The sequence below is a fragment of the Vombatus ursinus genome, unplaced genomic scaffold (genome assembly GCF_900497805.2).
Source record: "Vombatus ursinus unplaced genomic scaffold, bare-nosed wombat genome assembly UNPS02014773.1, whole genome shotgun sequence".
Taxonomy (NCBI): Eukaryota; Metazoa; Chordata; class Mammalia; order Diprotodontia; family Vombatidae; genus Vombatus; species Vombatus ursinus.
Genome location: NW_020954551.1, coordinates 3,700,706 through 3,721,714, shown reverse-complemented (window position 1 = coordinate 3,721,714; position 21,009 = coordinate 3,700,706). Strand labels below are relative to the sequence as shown.

General features: G+C 43.6%; 1 protein-coding gene across 3 annotated transcripts in view; it reads left to right on the top strand.

The window, feature by feature from the left end:
* Nucleotides 1–6,290: 6,290 nt before the first annotated feature.
* Nucleotides 6,291–21,009, top strand: part of ACOX2 (acyl-CoA oxidase 2) — a 53,619-nt gene continuing 38,900 nt past the window's right edge. The window contains exons 1-5 of one of the 3 annotated variants that reach the window (XM_027863745.1): nucleotides 6,291–6,390; nucleotides 13,437–13,622; nucleotides 18,323–18,485; nucleotides 18,800–18,951; nucleotides 19,700–19,807. In XM_027863745.1, coding sequence (XP_027719546.1) covers nucleotides 13,463–13,622; nucleotides 18,323–18,485; nucleotides 18,800–18,951; nucleotides 19,700–19,807 — 583 coding nt within the window. In that variant the 5' untranslated portion in view covers nucleotides 6,291–6,390; nucleotides 13,437–13,462. The other 2 variants (XM_027863746.1, XM_027863748.1) reach the window with 2 other exon arrangements.

Genomic DNA, 21,009 nt, shown 5'->3' with positions numbered 1-21,009 from the left:
CAGTCAGGATGTTTTTGAGATTGGACGGAGGAGAGAAAGGATGAGAATCAGGAGTTACATGGTTAGAAGGACAATAACAATTCACAGGTCTGTGGCACGGTCCTGGTCACAAAGGACTTCCCTCACAAGAACCCTTTAAGATGGGGAGCAGCAGGTTTCGTTCCAGTTTTATAGATGAAATTATATGGCACAGAATCACGGACTCAGAGCTGGAAGAGATGTCAAAGGTCATGGAGTCCAATCCCTTCATTTCACATAAAGGGGAACTGAGGCACAGAGAAGCTAAGAGTCATACGATATCTAGTAAGTGCCTGAGGAGAGTCACACAGGGGTCTTCCAGACAAGGCTATCCTATGTGAAACTTCCTCTAAAGCCATCCATCTCAGCAACGTGGTTAGTAAGGATCTGAGTCACGACTCAGACCTAAATCTTCCAAAGTCAAGGTTGGTGTTCTTTCCACACTACTATTCAATTCAGTAAGTCATGGTCAATCAATCAAGTCTTGGCTATGCTTAAGGCATGGGGGATGCAAAGACACCAATTAAAGTATCCTTGCCTTCAGGGAGTTTATATTCCTCTGGATTTGGAGTCAGGAAACTCTGGATTCAAATTCTGCCCTCAGACACTTATGTGACAGGGCAGTGACCCTGGGCAAGCCACTTTATTTCTCAGACCCTCAGTTTCCCAATCTATAAAATGAGGATAATAATAGCCCTTCCTTCACAGGGTTGTTGTAACACTTAAATGAGAAACTAGTTGTAAAGTGTTTTATAAATCTTAAGGAACTGTAGAGACATGAATTATTGTTGGTGTTATTATTATTATTATTGGAATATTATACATACACAGTCGTATCCTTCAAGGGTATAAAAATGGCTACTCAGAGAGCTGAGAGCCCCTAGTCAGAGAATCTCTGTGGCAGAAGACTTCCAAAGGCATCTATTCGGATCTGGAATCTCTTTTACAGTGTCCCCAAAGGATGACCATCTTGGTTGGTTGCTGTCCTTTGTTTGTTCCCAAAGAGGACCAAAATGACATCACCATGTTGGAGTCCAGATACAGTGTGTCTGACTATGGCTGATCAGACCAATACGAGCTCAGAACACTCTACCAAAAGTTGGGCACACATGGTTCATTTGAACATTTGGAGTGGTTTCTAAATTTGTGCATCTCATGCTTCTTTTGAGCTACTGCAATTCTGCTTGGCTTATACAGCACACACACACACACGCCTTCTTTGATTCAGGCGTGCCATACTGGGCAGTCCTGTGCCAGTGTCTCCCACATCTCACAACCAATTCCAGAGTTCTTTAGAGATACTGTGAGAATGTCCTTGTATCACTTCTTCTGACCTCCATGTGAGTCCTTGCCTTGTATGAGTTCTCCAGCTAATCAAAATCATCTAACAGCTAATCAAATCCTTTCCATGACAGCAAATTCAGCCTCATAAAGAAGAGCATTCCATTGTCAGATGATTCTAATTGTCGGAATTTTCTCTTTACCATTGAGCTAAAATCCTCCTCCCTTGACCTTACTTTCTGCTCTCTGTAGTGATGTAGGACCATCTATTCAATTCAAGCACCACCAGCCTTCTGCAAGAACCCTTTCCCGTCGGGGCAGCTAGGTGGCGAAGTGGATAGAGCACTGGCCCTTAAGTCAGGAGGAGGACCTGAGTTCAAATCCAGTCTCAGACCAGACATTTGACACTTACTAGCTGTGTGACCCTGGGCAAGTCACTTAACCCCAATTGCCTTAAAAAAAAAAATAAAAAAAAGAATCCTTTCCCATCCTCCCCTACCTCAAACTATAGAGTGTGGACTTATATATGCACATGTCACATCCCCTCAGGAGATCTAATTTTCATTTTGTCTTTGGATCCCATCACACAGACCAGAGAAGGCATATAGTAAAGCAATTGGCAAAATACTTGTTGAAATGTTTAATTTAGAAATATAATTGCAGTGAATATTATAACCTCACTCTCCCAGAGCAAGGCTGGCTGTATCTCTCCTACAGGGTTCCAGGAATATCTCTTCTCTAATGCTAAAGGCTCAACCCCCAATCCCCGTATGCTTCCCTATACTGTTAGCTGGCAGTGACTAGAACCTCAGCCCAATTTAATCAAGTAAAATCATTTAGCTTTTATGAAGAGATCTTTCCTTCCAGAATGTGGCTTGAACAGAAGTACAAATTTCCCCCAGCACATTCTCTCTTGTCCTACCTTGAGCTCTGAGAAGAGTGGGCTCAATTTAACAGTTTCTACATAGCTTTGGCCTCACCAAGTTTGCATCCAACGCTGCATCACTATTGGATGAGTCCTTGGCTCCACTATCTTTGGGCTAGGTTCCAAAGGTCATCAATCATCAATCATCAATCATCAGGGCCTTCAAATGTCTACAAATTCCAGCACAGAGTGTACTCCTGGCCCTCCCAATGATTCACTCTCCTGTTCTTTTGAAACTCACTAGGTCACAACCTCTAATATCTTTCACTTGAAACAAGAGAACAGACACTAAGGCAAAGAGTCCAAGGTCCAAGAGGGCCACATGCCAGCCATAGAGGAGAAGCGTCGACAGCCTCTTCCCTTATGGTATTATCGCTCTTGTCTCATTAGAATACGGAAGGCAAGAAGACAAACCAAAGGGAAGGACGAGGTTCTGGTTACCTCCTGCCTTCTGAATATCTCCTCTCCCCAGTCCCATCTATGGATCCAGTCAAAGAGGAGGTCACCACTAACTGTAAGGTTAACAGACTCTTTGCAGACAATATGATGGCTTACACAGAGAGTCAACTAAAAATTAGTTGCAACAATTAACTTCAGCAAGTTGCAGCATTTAAATAAATCCACATAAATCATTAGTATTTCTAGAAATTACCAATAAAACCAAGTAGGAAGTAGGAAGAGATAAGAGTGAGAAATTTCATTTAAAATAACTTCAGACAATATAAAATACTGGGAAGTCTACCTGCCAAGACAAACCCAGAAACTATATGAACACAATTACAAAACACCCTTTATTAGAGGTGTAAAACAACTTTGAGGTACCACCTCACACCAATCAGATTGGCTAACAAGGCAGAAAAGGAAAATGACCAATGTTGAGGAGATGTGGGATAATTGGAACACTAATGCATTGTTGGTGGAGCTGTGAACTAGTTCAACCATTCTAGAGAACAATTTGGAACTATGCCCAAAAAGCTATAAAACTGTGCATACCCTTTGACCCAGCAATACCATTACTAGATCTGTATCCCAAAGAGATCAAAGAAAAGGGAAAAGGACCTACATGTACAAAAATATCTATAGCAACTCTTTTTGTGGTGGCAAAGAATTGGAAACTGAGGGGATGTCCATCAATTGGGGAATGGCTGAACAAGTTGTGGTATACAATTTGATGAAATTCTATTATTCTATAAGAAATGATGAACAGACAGATTTCAGAAAAACCTGGGAAGACTTGTATGGACTGATGCAAAATGAAGTAAGCAGAACCAGGAGAACAGTGGACACAGTAACAGCAATATTGTAATGATGATCAACTGTGAAGGACTTAGCTACTCTGATCAAGACAATGATCCAAGACAATTACAAAGGACCCGTGATGAAAGTGCTATCTACCTCCAGAGAGAGAAATGGTGAACTCTGAATGCAGACTGAAGAATACTTTTTTTAACTTTCTGTTTTGTTGTTGTTTTTTGTGGGGGGGGGGGGTTGTATGTATGTGTGGTTTCTTTTGCAACATGGCTAAATATGGAAATATGTTTTGCATGACTTCACATGCATAATGGGGAGCATGTTGCTTGCCTTTTCAGCGGGTGGGAAAGGGACTGGAGGGAGGAAGAGAATTTGAAACTAAAAATAAAATTTTTAAAAATGCATTTATAAAGAAATTACATTAAACCTCTCATGTGGCAACCCAAGAAACAGCCTACCACACTGACACCCAGTCCCAGCTCTTCTTCCAGAATAAGTCTTTCAGCACCACCTCCTTCATGAAGCCTTCCCTGATCTCTCTCTTCCCCCAAAGCTTATATGATTCCTTCGCACTTTCATAGTTCTCTTATTTACCTGTGTCCTCATTGGAATTAAATTTATCCGTGTATTTGTCTTACCGTGTCCTAAGAGACCATACAATCCTTTGAAATACCAGAAGATACAGATATAGATTTCGATGGGACTTCAGCATTCACCTAGTCCAAACTTCTCATTTTAAAACTGAAGGAACTGAGGACAAGAGAAGGGAATTGGCTGGCCCAAAGTCATCCAGGTGGCCAGTGGCAGAAGGGAATTGGACCTACTCCCTTCAGAAGAAGCCATCTTACAGCGTCCACAAGGAGTGGACACCCAGGCTCTGCTTGGACACCTCTACCGAGAGGGGAGCTCAACACCTCCCAAGGCAAGCTTCTGAACAGCAGAGAGGATGTATTCCCTGCTATCAAGCTGCACTTGGCCACTCACTGTTCCCAGGTCTGCCCTCTAGGACCAAACAGAATATGAGTAATCCCTCTTCTAGTGACAGCCCCTCAAAGACCTGGTGTCTCCACCCCACCCTTCTTCTCCAGGCTAAGTGGCCCCAGTTCCTTCAACACAGCCTCGTGGCCCTTCATTCACCCTGCTGCTTGTTCATAAGGACACTTTTGTGGTAACGAAAAACTGGAAATCTGGATGCCAAGAGACGCTCAGGACCAGCAGCATGGGAATTTAATGCAATCATATTGTCAAGTCAGATACTGCTCAACATAAGGCCTTCTAAGAAACTTAAGAAGACTGTCATGAAAAGTAAGCAGGGGAAATAAGGAGAACCTGGAGAACCATGTAAACTTCACAACCCCCAGGACCCAGAAGCACTCTAAAAGACGTTGAGATCACACAAAATGGTCGACTGCAGTCCTGAGAACCGACTGAGGAGGAGGCAGAGAGACGGGGCACAGCTGGCTGCCCACAGGAGAGCGATCATACAAAGGCTGGGTCAGCTGGTTTTGCTAAACAGTTTTTTGTGGCTAGGGGAAGCTTCTTGACGCATAGTGAGCAGAAGCAGGAGAATGTTGCTCAGTGAAGAATTGTGAACGACCTAGCTGTTCTCAGCAATACAACGATCCAAGACAACCCCAAAGGGTTAATGATCAAGCATACTATTTGCCTCAGAGAAAGAACGGATATCGTTTGAATACACACTGAAACATACTGTTTTTCACTTTCTTTTTTTCTCTTTTATTCTAGTCTTCTTGTACAAAATGACTAATACGGAAATGTTTTACATGATTGCACACGTATACCCCATAATCTGATTGCTTACCATATCAGGGAGGGGATCGGGGAGGGAGGGAAAGAGGGATAGAATTTGGAACTCAAAACTTTAAATAAAATGTTTTAAATTTTTTTTAAAAGAGAGAAAGGGTTTTGTTGTTTGTGGAAGGGAAGCGATATGGGAAGTGACTGGCAAAAAAAAAAATTCATCAGTAAAACTTTTTATGCACCTCAGTCCATTTACTCCACATACATTAATGTTGGTATTATACACCCAGGCTGGAGCTGAAAAGCACGCTGGCCAAAAAGCACACCAGATCTGGAGTCCGTGAACACGAGTCAAGAGCCTGTGCTCTGCGCAAGACACAGCCCCTGTGTCTCAGTCTCCTCAGCTGCAAAATGGAAAGGTTAGACTACCTCAGTAACAGGAATAACTGCCCTTCTCATAGCATTTTAAAGCTCCACTGCCACTTTAGAAACATCGCTTCTTTTTGATTCTCACAACCACCCTGGAAGTTGTGAGGCAAGTGCTATTATTAAACCTATCTTCTGGATGAGAACACTGAAGCTTAGACAGGTTTCCCTGACCTGGCATGAGGCTCCCCAGGTGAAAGTGCCCCTTTCAGCTCCTTACGACCATGGGGTATATGCTCACACACAGTAGTCCCAACACACACACACATCACATCACAGGCTCACACACACACACACACACACACACACACACACACACACATCACATCACAGGCTCACACACAGCAGCCCCAACACACACACGCCATCATTCGTGGGCATCTGCGCTCCAAGTTAATGACCCAGTCGGGCGTGGATCTGCACAGAGGTCAAAGCTACCTTGCCCTCCCGGGCACGGCCACTGCGTTAACAATGGTGCTGCGCTCTGCCTCTGACTTGCTCGCACGGAAGCGAGTCATCTTTCCCAGGTCCAGCCAGGGCTCAGCAGTTCCGGTTCTGCCAGGAAAATGAACTCTCCGGCCTCCTATCACGGCTGTCAAGGCGCTGGGGAGGTGGAGACTAGGATGCCCTCCCCTCTGGCTCCCGAGGCATAAAGAAGAACTGTGCCCCTGGAGTCCAGGAAGGACGGCAGCAGGGCTAGAAGCTGGCATCCCGCTGCGGAGACCCAGGTCAGGTCTATGGGCTTCCCTCCACCCGGTCCCCCGAAGGATCCCCAGCTGCAGCTCTGCAAGCTGAAGGGGCGGGGCGGGGAAGAGAGGGCAGAAGAGTAAGTGGGGGCACGGAGGGGAAGCCAAAGGCTGCCAAACCCGGGGAGTCCTTTTGGGGGGTCAGAGACCACGTGCTTTTGGCCTCCAGGGATCCCCAGAATGTGTTTTATCTTAGAATAACTTTCCCGGCAGAGCAGATAAAGGACAGGGATGGATTCCTGCCTGCCCCGCCTGGGACTGTCCAGAAAGAGGGAGACATTTGGATTCTGACTAGTCGGGTTCAAATCCTGGCTCTGCCTCTTCCTAACTGGGTGACTAGGGCCTACTCATCTCTCCTCTCTGGGCACGTTTATTCATCTATAAAATGAAGATGTTGAATTATGTGGCTCAGATTCCACCTCTGATACTTTGTGACCACGATGTAACCCTTTGGTCGGCATTTCCTTATCAGTAAAATGGAGCATTGGGCTGGAGGTGGTCCCTTCCAGATCTAAATCTGTGATTCTAGGACCATAACAGTTAGCTCAGGTGAGGGCTCTTGTCTGTGGCCACTGCACAGAGCAAAGGGATTTGGCTTCCTGGGAATTACAATTAAAGAGCCCGACTTCCTGAAGATTGGGACTTGGACCCAGCATCTACCCCATTCTCAGACAAGAGCCCCTTAACCCAGAAAGCCAAGAATTACTTTTATTGGTGGAGTCTGTTCAATTCAAGAAACATTTATACTTCTTAAGCACCAGGCCCAGAAAAAAAAAAAGAGAAACAGTCCCTGTTCCCAAGGAGTTGGCATGGTCCTGGGGGGGTAGGGGAGACCCCACATTGGGAAGGGAGGGCACTGACAGTGGAGGGCAATCAGGAAAGGTCTCAGTAGGAAGGCACACCTAAGTGGAGCTCCAAGGGAGGGAGGAATGCCAAGAGGTAGACCTGGTATTTCAGGCTCAGCAAGGCATGGGATCTGGAGATACAGAATGTTGTGCACAGCAAACAGCTAATAGGCCATTGGAACTGGAACACAGAAAGCAGGAGGGGGAGGGATAGACCAGCCTGCCGAGATAAGCTGGAGTCAGACTCTGATGAAAGACTCCAACTGCTCCCTCCCCAGAGGATTGCCTGTTCCGTTCGGGAGGCACGTGGGAGCTTGGTGCAGGATGTTGTCAGAGGGAGAGACTGGAAAAAGCCGACGTTCGTATCCTGCCTCTCAGAATCCCAAGCTTCATCCAGAGCGTGGCTCAGGGACCAGAACCCTGGAGGGATAGCACTTATTTATGCACTCACACACATTGCTCCCAGATTATGAACAGAAGTGCCTGGAGGGCAGGGACTGGTTTGTGCCAATATCTGGCACTTAATACCTCATTGAATTAGACTGGCCTGCTGTGGGACTCTGGACTCCTGTTTGTTGGGGCTTTCACCCTTTTTACGCACCTTCTCAAGGGCTTTGCATACAGTAGGTGCTTAATAAGCATTCATTGAATTGATGTTGTTTTCTTTTTTTACTGGATAGGTGATTTCATGGACATAAGTAATTCTAGGTGAGAGAAGTCCTCCAGTAATGGAGACTGACATACCTGTTCTGCTACTTGTAGTCTTAAGAGAGATGGGCACAAAAGGTTAAGCTCCTTGCCAAGGGTATCAGAACCAGAATGTGTCAGAGATAGAGCCAAATTCAGGAGTGAGGCATTCCTGACTATCTCTCTTCATCCCCACTACCTGCATTGTGGGGGTGAAAGTGCTTCCAAAATCTGATAGCAACACACAGAGACTGATTGGGCCTGGGTATCCAGCTAAGGCCCTCTGAGAGACTGCTCCCCTTCACATGCTCTTTGTCTAGCCCAGGACTTTTCACCCTTTGGTCTAAACACTCCTTTACACTCTTTAAAGTTATTGATGACACCCCTTCCATCATATTTACAGTATTATAAATGGAAATGTCTTGATGTTACTATGAAAAGTTTGTTTCTTTTGTTTTTTTGTTTTTTGTTTTTTATCTCCCAGATCCTCTGAAGGGTCATAATTGTCCAAAGATCTAGTCAATCTGTTCTTATGATTCCTGATGTACACCAACTCCATTTCCCTTCTCCAGGCCTTTGTATAGACCATCCCTCATGCCTGGAACTTACTCCCACCTTGCCTCTGAGACCTTTCAGAATTCCTAATACTACCAGCTTCTAAAATTACCCATATTACCTTGTATGTATTTTGCTGTTGTATCCAACTCTTTATGACTCCATTGGGGGTTTTCTTGGCAAAAATACTGGAGTGGCTCACCATTTCCCTCTGCAGCTTATTTAAAGATGAGGAAACTGAGGCAAACAGTGACTTGCCCAGGGTCACACGGCTAGTAAGTGTCTGAGGCCAGATTTGAACTCAGGAAGATGAGTGTGCCTGACTCCAGACCTAGCGCTCTGTGCTCTATGGCGCCCCCAGCTGACCTTTTTGTGTATACCTATACACATGCATGTTGGCTCCCCTGGTTAAAATGTATTTTTTTAAAAAGTTGTGGAAACTTGCTCTGCCAGTGCATGTTGACTCCTTCTCTGCAGCTTAGAACCTCAGACTTGCCTAAAGCCCCAAGGAGCTATGTGCCTTACCCAAGGTCACGCAGCCAATCTGTGCTACAGGTGAGACTTGAACCCAGGGCTTCTTATTTCCAAGTCCAATTCTCTACCCAGAATGCCATCCTGCCTCTCTTAAAGCAATATTAACGACTTAATTTGAGAGGACTTTCCTTGCAAAATGTACTTAGTAAAATATCCATTGAAGTGAGTTTATTAGTTTTATTAAAATCTGGAAGTTTAATTTCCAGGTGGGCCTGTTTTGAGACTTGATCCAAAGCTAAAAGATGACCCTATGGGTGTCATTCAGCCTCAGTGCCAAGGCTTCACACATTCCCAGAGAGAAAAACAGATTGGGAAAAGTGGACAAGCAAGTCTTGGGGTATGCTGGAGGCAGAGGTGTTCAAATGGGGAGTGGGGTGCAGAGAGAGGGAGAGAGAGACGACAGAGAGAGAGGGAGGGACAGAGAGTCAGACAGAGAAAGAGAAAGAAGGAGGAGGGAGGAAGGAAAGACAAAGAAATAGAGGGAGAAGGGAGAGAGAGACAGAGACACAGATGAGGAGGAGGGAGAGGAAGAGAGAGACAGAGAGAAGAGAAAGAGACATCTGGACTCTCATCACTTTAGTGGCCCCTTCCAATGGGAGGGAGGACCCACCCATGCTTATTCATTCTAGGGAATGTTTGTCCATGTCCTTCCACAAATTCACCTCAAGGGGTCCTCTCAATGTGCTAGAAGCCTTCCTTCCTTTCTCCTGACATCACAAGAGTCCCAACAGAGTACAGCTATCCCTTTCACATCATGACTTTCCCCATCACGGTTTCGATATATTGAGATTGGCATAAGAAACTAAATGAGAATTTGGGGGAGTTCTGTGAAAGCCGCAGAAGACACACAAAGGCCAGCAGATGACACAGAAAAAGTTTAGAAACTCAGAAATGCATAAAATATATGTATAGTATTGTATGATATCAACACATCTTATCATTTAAGGTATGAAGGGAGAGCCAAAAAATTTTACATGGACTTTCTAGATCGCCGGAGCACCGCGCCCCTAACCCTTGCAATGTGAAAGAGATAACTGTATTCAGTCCGTTCATCGGCCATCCTCCACCCTTGTCACATAAGTAACCCATCTGTTCTTCCTATCATACAATTCCTTGCTGATATCTCTTACTCCTATCTTCCAGGTTCCTCACCAGTTACATGCAACAGCTTAGTCATACCCACTTTGCACCTCTCCTCCACTGTCTGAGAGATATTCACGCTCAGTTCTTTAGAGATTGATTTTCCATTTCTCACTGCCATAAAGCAGCACTAGTAGGATGTTAGTATTTTTTTAAAATGGGTCTTTGTTTTTATTGGAAGCTTAGAATCATGAAAGTTCTATAATCTCCCGAAGGCAAACAAACCTGTTCTCCCTGTCCTGTTTAACTCTGTGCCCAACTTGTTATCCAGCTATTGTTGTTATATATATGGATAGCTATAATATCTATCACACACACACACACACACACACACACACACACACACACACTTCTGGAGAAACTCCTATAGGTTTCTCAACCAAAAGCATGTTGAAATCTGAGCAATAGATATTTCTTCATCCACCTGGTATTTATTGTGTGGATAGTTAGGCTAGATGCCTTTGAGCAAATATAGCTGTCTTCCAGGAGACTCTGCCATGTTCTAGGGCTTTATGCAATCATGCAATGCCATGTAAAACTGAAAATTGATTTTAATTCTATTTTTAATACAGTCAAGCTGGCATAGTTTTAATACTCTCCCACACCCTGTGAGTCTAAGCTCCTTACCCTTGTAACTTCTTTGGAGAGACTTAACTTAAAGCTCAAGCTTTTGTCTTGTAATTACTTCCACTCAGGACCCAATTCAATTATGAACTGAATCTCTACTCTTGTATTGTCTACCTTTGTAACCTTGCCCACTACCCACTTAACTTAAATTCAAGCTGATTCAAATCAAACACTCATGTCTGCCTGTCACCTGAGGATTACTCCCATCTCCCAAGGAGAAAGTAATGGGAAGGAGCTGAGGTAACTCTTAACGCAAGCTCCTCATGAAGATGTCTACCAATCAGGATGGTCTTACCTTTGCCAGGAAGTACAAATGATGTGCTATCAGGTCAATCAGAAGGAAAACACAGCTAGGTTTAAAAGACCCTGTCAGCCTTCTTTCAGGGTCTTTGGTCATTGAGAGAGGCCATTGACCCAATTGATTGGTTACTGCTAGCCTAACTAATAAACTGGTCATGCTCAGAACCTTGCCTCTAAGTTTACCTTAATTTTCAAATATAAAAGCGATGTATAAATAGGAGCTTCTTCAGCACTTCACCTTCCCTCTTCAACTTGGATTCAGTGCTGGATCTCCTCTATCACACAAGCACATACCTCCCTGTTCTCTGCCTCGCTTGATGTTTCTTATCAGAAGGTGGTTCAATGGGTCTGTTTCTATTGTTCTGTTTTCCAAGGAATCATGAACAATTTCGATGTACAGGCAGGAATGTTGTAAATGAATCTCCAAGACTGTTTTGTTCTAATGAATAATTTTTTTAAATAATTAGCCAATAAGCACAGGGGATCTTAAACTCTCTTACATCTTTCAATTAATCCAAACTGACATGGTCCACTGTGGAATATCATTTGTAAAAGATTGCTAGTTTCTTACTAATACCCTCATCAAGAGTGTTCTTGATTCATATGCAGATAACTTTTAAAAGAGTATACATAGATGGCAGAGTAGCCATAGAGGTTCATTGTTATTGATGCTCTATAGGTCACCTTTTTTCAGGATTCATAAGGTCCAAGACTTTTCCCATGCCTTTGGCATCTTTCCCTCCTTTGTATATCTTACATATGGGGTATTCAGGGAGGACTAGCACCTCTGGTATGAGGACTTGCTGAGCCCTTTTCAGGGCTGTTCGTCCACCTTTGGTGTCCACCTTTACCCAACTCTCACCTGTGGCTCCAAGAAACTGTAGCATGCACGGTGTCCACACCCTGGTAAACTGTCTTGGCAGAAGGACAAAACCAGATTGAAGGTAACCAACAAGTGGTGAATTAGGGGGATGTCTACGCCAAGGATGTGAAGACGTCCCCCAGCAGAATGGGCAGATGAGAATAATTTGCTCCAACGGCCATGAAGGCAGCTGAAACAGGTGCAGTGGAGCCCTTAGAGATTGGTCAGGCATCAAAGCCAACAAGACCAAGGTCATTCCAGCCCATTGCCCATTGGCCGGACTTGCCACTGGGCTCTGATGACTCTGGAAGAGAAAGTGAGGCTGATGACTTTGTGCGACTCTACCTCACTTAAATCCAATTTGGACACAAGTCAAGACATCAAGCCATGATATCATTGCTCCTCTTTGAAAACAAAGGATGAACAACAAGCTCCTTGAAAGCAGGGACTGTCTTCTGTCCCTTTTTGTATCTCCAATGCTTACTCAGCACAGTGCCTGACACACAGCAGGTGCTTAATAAATGCGTGTTGACTTGACTAACATTCCCATTTTATAGATGAGGAAACTGAATCTCAGACAGGCTGAGCTGTCCATAATCAACAGCTAGTGTCAGAGGCCAGGTTTTGACTCCAAGTCCAACATACAGGTCTCTACACCATGTTGCCTCTCAAGGGACTTCATGCCATCATGGTATCATGAATAGAGCACTAGACTTAGCATCAGGAGGACCTGGGTTCAAATCTTACCTCAGTGACTTACTAACTCCAAATCTAACTTACTAACTCCTAGACAAATAACTAAGCCTCTTTGGACCCCAGTTTTCTCATCTGTAAGGTCTGCAAGGCCCTCTCCAGCTCTAAATTGACAATCCTATGATGAGGTCACATCCCTTAGCACTGTTCCCTCTTTTATCCTTGCCATTTTTAGTGCTGTTTTCATTGTCCTCCTTTGTGGTTGATTTGACTTGGAAGCCAAATATAAATTTGATACCGGCTATAAAAATTGAATTTCCCTACATTCAAAAGGAATGATTGAAAAAAAAATAAAACAAACAAACAAAAAACAAAACGGGGCAGCTAGGTGGCGCAGTGGATAGAGCACCGGCCCTGGATTCAGGAGGACCTAAGTTCAAATCTGGCCTCAGACACATAACACTTACTAGTTGTGTGACCCTGGGCAAGTCACTTAACCCCATTGCCTAGCAAAAAATAATAATAATAATAATAATAATAAAACAAACAAAAAAAAAGGAATGATTGAACAGATGCTGGGAGAAGCTTTGGCCCCAGGCAATGATTTTTCCCCAGGTTCCATCAATGATCAGGTTATCAGTTGGCTCAGTCCTGCCCTGGCACCTCTTGCCCAGATGTCAAAGGGCACCAGTTACTCTTTACCATCCCTTTTTGCTTCATCACTAGGCTTACTCCACTATGGCAAGGCAGAGCTGACTAGGTGTGCTGGGACCTTTCTTTTGCAGAAGGCTAGGACCCAGAATCTCTCAAAATGGCCAACCGGATCTACAGCACGACTCCTAGGAGTACCTGGAAAAAAGGGGTGAACCCTGACCTGGACATTGAGAGGCAGAACAAGTCATTCGATGTTGAGAGACTCACAAACATCCTAGATGGCGGTGCAGAATTTACCCAGAAACGGAGACAGATTGGTGAGAGAGCCCTCCTATCTTCTCCCCTCATTTCTCCCTTCTTTACCCACAAAAGATAATCTCCCTCAAATTTCTCCACTGAAGATTAATACTATCTATGTAATCCATGATTCAAAGAACCTCTACTAAAATACAAATAATTCTGGGAATGTGACATGATAGAAGTCAATATGATATGATGACAACAATAATAATAATTCACAAACGGTGCTTTAAGTTTTGCAAAGCATTTTTACATACCATATCTCATTTGATTCTCATGATAACCCTAAACCCTCACAATTTCCATTTTACATATGAGGAAACTAAAGGTCAAGAAAGGTGAAGCAATTTGCCAGTAATCACACAGGTAGCAAGTGGCAGTCAAGAACCCAGGACCTGTGACACCAAATCCATCCTTCTTTCCCATAGGCATACACAGAGTGTGGGCTGCATGAACCCCTAAGGGAAAAGGCCACATCTATTCACCTTCCAGTCTGCCATGTAAATACTACTTCCTAGAAGACAATAGAGTGAGAGATTAGAAAAGAGCCTAGTTCCTCTCAAATATAGCAAGTAGAGACACCAAAAAATAAGTTTATTTTATTTCAACTGAACTTCTAGTCCCTCTCCCTCAAAAAATCAGGTTTAATTATGATTTTGAGTAAGGCAGCAGTTAAAAAAAAAAAAGATACTGTCAAGTGAGACGATCAGAGAAACTATAGTATAAAGGTACCATAGATAATGAAACAATATACAAATATATACAAACACATATATACATATTTCTATGCAAATACACTAAATAGCATAATATTCAGATATTTAAAGAAAAAGCTAAATGAAATGCAAAAGACTTATATAGAAAAATAATAATTATAGGTAATTTGAGCTAACACTTTCAGACCTTGACAAATCCAACATTAAGATAACCAAGAATATTATGGAACTAAGCAGAATGTTGGAAACTAAATTTGATAGATTTGTGGTAATTATTGAATAGGAATTTTAAAGAATGAACTTTGTTTTTCTGCATTGCTTGGTACCTTTATGAAAACTAATCACATAATGGCCTGGGGCATAAATAATTCATAAATAAATGTACAAAGGCAGCAACACAACACACCCTTTACAGAACATAATATCATAAAAATTGTGATCAATGAGGGAAATGAACAAAAGATGCATATCTAAACAAAGGTTATACTAAACAGTGAATGGTTCGTGAAAAATTAATAAATAACTAAAGTACGGAGAATCACAATGGTGAAATGACATCCCAAAATACATGGGATATAACTGAGCACGGAAGGATGAAGGGAGTAGAAATGTCATAAGCACTAGACACTAGTAAACACCATGCAGGGTACCTTCCCTCCCCACACACCCGTGGTCTGATACCCTGTTTTTGCCATTAAGACTTAAAGCTTTACGATGGAATAATTTTAACCCTTTTATATCTGAACAACACTGGCATCTCAAATCTACTTTTGACTTAATTTATGATTTTTTTCTTTTTTTTCCAACAAACACTTCTCAACAAACAACCAAATAAACCCCACTCCAAAGTATATTTCCTGAAAATTTAAGCAAAACTAGCTATTAGCATAATTGTGACTGAAATTTTATACCATTTTCTACTTCTATACTTTGCCAATTTTTAGCAGAAAAGATAGTTGCTTTAACTTTGATAGTGTGGTACCAATATTATTATATTTGAGCTTTCTTTCCCCCAGTGTTAACCTCACTTAGATTGATGTGTTCATTGTGTATATTGTTCTCTTGGTTCTATTTTCTTCACTCTGCATCACTTCATGGGGTCCATCTCCAGTCATCCTGATCTATATCTGGCCACTGGACCAGAGGAGGAGAGAGGAGGAGGAGAGAGTGAGGCTGGTGACCTTGCATAGCACTCCCTCACTTAAGTCTAATTCACATGCAAGTCATGGCCTCACCTCCCCGATGTCCCGGTCTTCTTCTGGGGGTCATCTCCAGTCATCTTCATCCTCATCTGGCCACTGGACCCAGATGGCCTGGAAGAGAAAGTGAGGCTGGTGACCTTGCACAGCCCTGCCTCACTTCAATCCAATTCACTCCTGAGTCATGGCCTCACCTCCCTGATGTTGTGGTCCTCTTGGAGAAGGAAGGACAAACAACAATCACTTCCTACAAGTCTTCCCATGGTTGTCTAAATTCTTCATATTCACCATTACTTACAGGACAATAATATTCCATTGTATTGATAATCAAAGTCTATGGCTCTAATCATCACAAGAGTGTAATAAAATAAAAATAATACTGCTTTAATTAAGAACTGAATGACCATGGCAGGGGCAGGGAGATGAAGGAGGTAAGTAATAAATTGAGTATGAATGTCACAGATAAAGAATGAAAGAGGGAAAAAAAGGACAAAGGGCAAAGAGGAAAAAGTGAAGAGCAGGGTAGATCCCAGAGAGGTACTCATTTCTCAGATGGGGGGAAGGATGAGGTAGTTAGGTTTTTTATAAGACTTAGAGAGTAAATAGCATAAAATTTAGGAACTATGATGAGTGTGATGTGTGGATGTGGGAGTGTTACAGTTATGACAAGATGGGTGGTAGTAGTAAAATAAAGACAACTGCATTCCCTTCTGACAAAATGAATAATTTAACAAATTATAGTAGAGGTTAGGTAAAAAAATCTTTGCTATAACCATCTCTATCTGACCTCTAATATTGAGGCAGAATTGAAACAAGTTTATAAGAATAAGATTCATTTCCCCAAGGGATAAGTGGTCAAAGGATATACAAACAGACCATCTTCCAAAGCTGAAACACAGATTTTTAGTAACCATCTAAAAAAACTATTCAAACCAATAATCAGAAAAATGCAAATTAAAGGAACTCTAGATACTCCCTTACCCCCATTAAATTGACAGATAATTTAAGTATTTTAAAATTGAAGACTGATAAGTATAAAGAGAAACAGGCACATTGTGATACTCCTAGTGGGACTGTGGATTAATGCAATCTTTTCAGAAAGCAGCATAGCATTATATGATAAGGGTTACAACACTGTTTGGGCCCTTTGACCTCATGAGCCTACTACTAGAACAGTCCCTAAGCTGGTTATTGGTAAAATTATTATGCAAAAATAATAATAAGATAATTACACAAAAAAAAACATTCCTAGCAATAATGCTTGTAATAGCAAAAGAAAGAAACAACCCAAGTGTCCAGCAATTGATTACAGATTGTAGGAGCCTAAGATTTGTCCTCTAGTCCACGCCTCCTCATTTTAGAGATCAGAAGGGAGAGGCCTTGGTTACCCAAGTGGGCAGTGGCAGAGCTGGGATCTGAACCCAGGTCCCCTGGCTCTTGACCCAGCTGTGTACTTCACCACATGCCTGAAAAATGGCTGAACAAATTGTGGCATGTGAATTTAATAGGATATTTCTGTCTTTGGACCTAAGTATGAAGTATACAAAGAACTATGGAAAAACTACTACTAAGTGAACTAGAAGCAGAACAATAAACCATGCACAAATGACAAGTCTGTAAACCACAATAATAAAAGCCACAATGGGACAACTACGGGGCGCCATAGTACACAGAGCGCCATGCCTACAGTCAGGAAGATTCATCTTCCCGAGTTCAACCGTAGCTCCAGACACTTACTGGTTGTGTGACCCTGGGCAAGTCACTGTTTGCCTCAGTTTCTTCATCTGTTAAATAAGCTGGAGAAGGAAATGGCAAACCACTGTGGTATCCTTGCCAAGAAAACCCCAAAGGGGGGTCATGGAGAGTGGAACACAACTGAAATGACTGAACAACAGACCACAGTAATGGCCATAGCACATGGGAAAATATACAGAAAAAAAGTGTCAGAAGGGAACACAGAAGCCAAGAGGGTTATTTGATTACTGACTTGACTAAGCTAATACACACGTTTAAAAGCTACAAGTAACCCTTTCTGGTCTCAAGCGAGAGGCAGTATGGTACAGCCACTAGAGGACCAGCCTTGGCATCAGGAAACCTGGGTTCTAGGACTCCCAAGGTTTCACTGCAATCTTAAAAAAAATTCTTTCTGTATCTGAACATGTTTGTTGTTGGTTACTGTTTATAATCAACCAAATGCTTTCATTAAGAATTTAACATACGGCACCATGGACAGCACAGTGAATCAATCCACAATTATTTATGAAGTGCCTGCTTGGCGCTGGGGACATAAAGTTGAAAAAAAAAAAAAGGACATGTATATGAGAAACGAAAGGCCAGGTTGGCTGGAAGGTAGAGGGTGGGAAAGGCTGGAATGTATCATAGGACTGGAAATGGTGAAAGGTTTTTAACACCAGATACTTTTGTGCTTGACTCTGGTAGCAATTGGGAGCCACTTGAATCAGTCAATAAGTATTGATTAAGCACCTACTGTGTGCTGGGCATTGTGCTAAGCACTAGGGTTTATTGTGTAGCAGAGTAACAGGGTGGAGCAAGGAGAAAACCTGGGTGTGAATCCCAAGCTTGCTCTTGGCCTCGGACTATGTGAGTGCCTTCATAAGCTTTGATCTCCTTACTTTAAACCGGGAAGTTAAAATGCCTATCCTCCTGCCTACCTTCCCCAGACGTGATGAGGATACGATGTGATAAGAGCATCCTTTTGGAATAAGTGAACCATTCATGTGGGAGAAATCACTTGTTAGGTATGGAGGAGTCATTTGCTGACCTCTTGTCTCTGTTTGGCAGAGAGCATCATTTACAGCAACCCCGTGTACAACATAAAGAATAATTACTTCATGAGTCAGAACCAACGGTATGAAGCCGCCATTCAGAAGAGTATTCATTACAGGAAGCTGATGATGCAAAGGGGCTGGAAGGAGGATGGTGTTGAACGAAGTTATATCTACAGGTGATCATCACAGGGCAGCCGATGGTCGGGGAGCCTTTGACACTGGCTGGGGGCAAAGCCATCTGCTTCACCAAAGCCCCAAACCCATCAGCCCAAAGCTAATCTTTCAGCAAGGGCATCAGTGGAGTCCGATGAAATGAGGTAATATTTGTAAAGTGCTTAGCTCAGCACCTGGCACAGAATAGCTGCTTAAATACTTGTTCCCTTGATCCTAAGATCCTAAGTGAGTGCGGTTGCCTCCAAGCCTGTCTGGACCCCAGTTTCACATGCCCACTCCACCCCCAACCCCTGACATGCATGTCTGTGTCCTATAGGGCCCTCGCAGGAGACACAGCCTTTAACATACACTCAGTGTTCCGGGAAGCCCTCAACAGCCTGGGTTCAGATGAGCAAATCAAGAAGTGGGATCCCCTGGCAGAAAACTTCCAGATCATTGTGACCTACGCTCAGACAGAAATGGGACATGGTAAGACCGAGGAGATGGTGGGCTGTGTACTTGGGAGGTCCAAAGGTGTAGCCAGGCACCAGCTTTTGGGGGTCCAGAGAAGCAACCCAGAAGTCAGAGAAATGGGACTGTCTCACTTCCAAGGCTGCCTGGTCCAAACAGGGCTATTTATAGACCACTGACAGAGACAGCTGAGGAGCCCCAATTATATTCACATTGACTATCCCCTTCCGCTAAACTCATTTACCAAGGATCAAGAGAGGGTCCATTCTCCTTGGAGATCCAGTCTGCATGGTGACAAATGAGAAAGGCAACAGAGAGCAAATCTGTCTGAGCAGGGACAAGACCCATGGCAGCTGCCTCTCTGGTCTCTCCCTGTAAGGGTAAGGCAGTCCACATTGCAGGGAAGCCTGGAGATCACTTAATGAAGAGTGAGGAGGAGGCTTAATTAAGCTCTTTCCCTCTGGGCTCCTACTCCTGGAGAGGTGGGACAGGTCCTGAGATGGAATTAGCAAGTCCTTCATTGGGGGCCTTAATTGCAAGGTCAAGGGGTGGGGATCAGAATCCGTGGGAGAGCCCCACTGGAGGGCTGCCACCCAGTGTCCCAGGAGACCACCAGTCTGCATGGTGACAAATGGGAAGGGCAAAGGAGGGCAAACTTGGTCCCTAGCAAGGAATCAGAGGAGCAGCGGGGCTTGGCCAACACTAGTCCCTCTAAGACAACTAGAGTAATGTTATTCATTGATGCCTCTGTTTCCTTGGCTCCAAGGTACATACCTTCAAGGTCTTGAGACGACAGCCACCTATGATGCTTCCACCCAAGAGTTTGTGCTGAACACACCAACGTTATCCGCAACCAAGTGGTGGCCTGGAGATTGTGAGTATCCTGCCCCACCCTGCCCCTTATGCCCCAGATCCCTCATCTGTACCAGGTGCCCATCTCTATAGGTAGGCTGAGCCAAGGCAAGATGATGAAGTTTGTCATTATGCTCTGAGACCTGAGTTCAAATTCTGCCTTTGACAGGTGCAGGGTTACCATGGGCCTCACCTTTCCCATCTCTAAGATGCACTAAATGGTCTCTAAGGTCCTTTCTAGCCCTCCGCCTATGATCCTGTGCCCAAGGTTATACGGTGTTAGCTGCTGAGCTGGCCCCAGAACCCAGGTGTCCTGACTCCTAGCCCCCTGGACTCCCTATTATATCATGCTGCCTCAATACCTTAAGCAATTTTTTAACATTTTTGTCACAAGCCAAATTACAGCTTCTGTTCTATTATGGTTAAGGTGAATATCGACTCCCGGAAGAGACAAGATCTTAGACCTTGGAGGACTCTCAGGGAGTCAGAGTAGGAGTGAGCTTGTCACCCACCACTGTAGAATATAACTAGGCCCCCGGGGCTGTCGAAGAAGGAAAGAAGATGCCAGATCTGAGGGCACAGGCTCTATCCTCCAGAAAAGGGCCTTGGAGTGTTGCCAACTCAATTCATTCAACATTTAATCAATCAGCAATTAAGTGTCTACTGTGTGCCAAGCACTGTGCTAAGGCCTGGGAGTACAGACCAAAAAAGACCATTCTATCAGGGAACACAGAGAAGTGCCACACCATGGACATGGATGTCATGGAGGGCTGCTGGTGACCAGGAATCCCCACTATCCCCTCCTCTCTACCCTCTTTCCCTCTGGATATTTAATCAGCCACATCCTACATTACAACTAGCTTCCCGGGCCCCCCTTTTTTTAAACCCAGGAGTGAAATAATGTCTCCTCAGATTTCCTTTGCTGTTGCTTTATAGAGTTTATATTAAGCAAAAAGTTAGGAGAACAATTAAAATTACTGCTTCCCCAGTTAGGAAAATTCCTAACAGAGTAGCAGAGATTTGGCTCTCTGACTTAATTTAAATTCATGTTTATCTCTAACTATCCTCTGGCCTCTTTATTGCTGAAACAAAAATTCGGGTTATTGAAAATGTTTGTGAATAGCAGAAAGCTGAGTCTTGGAAGGAGAAGCTCGGGAAAGCCAACCTTTCTTTGGAACTGTCCTTGGTCCTCAAAGAGGTCCTGAAGCCTTCAGCTCCATGGTG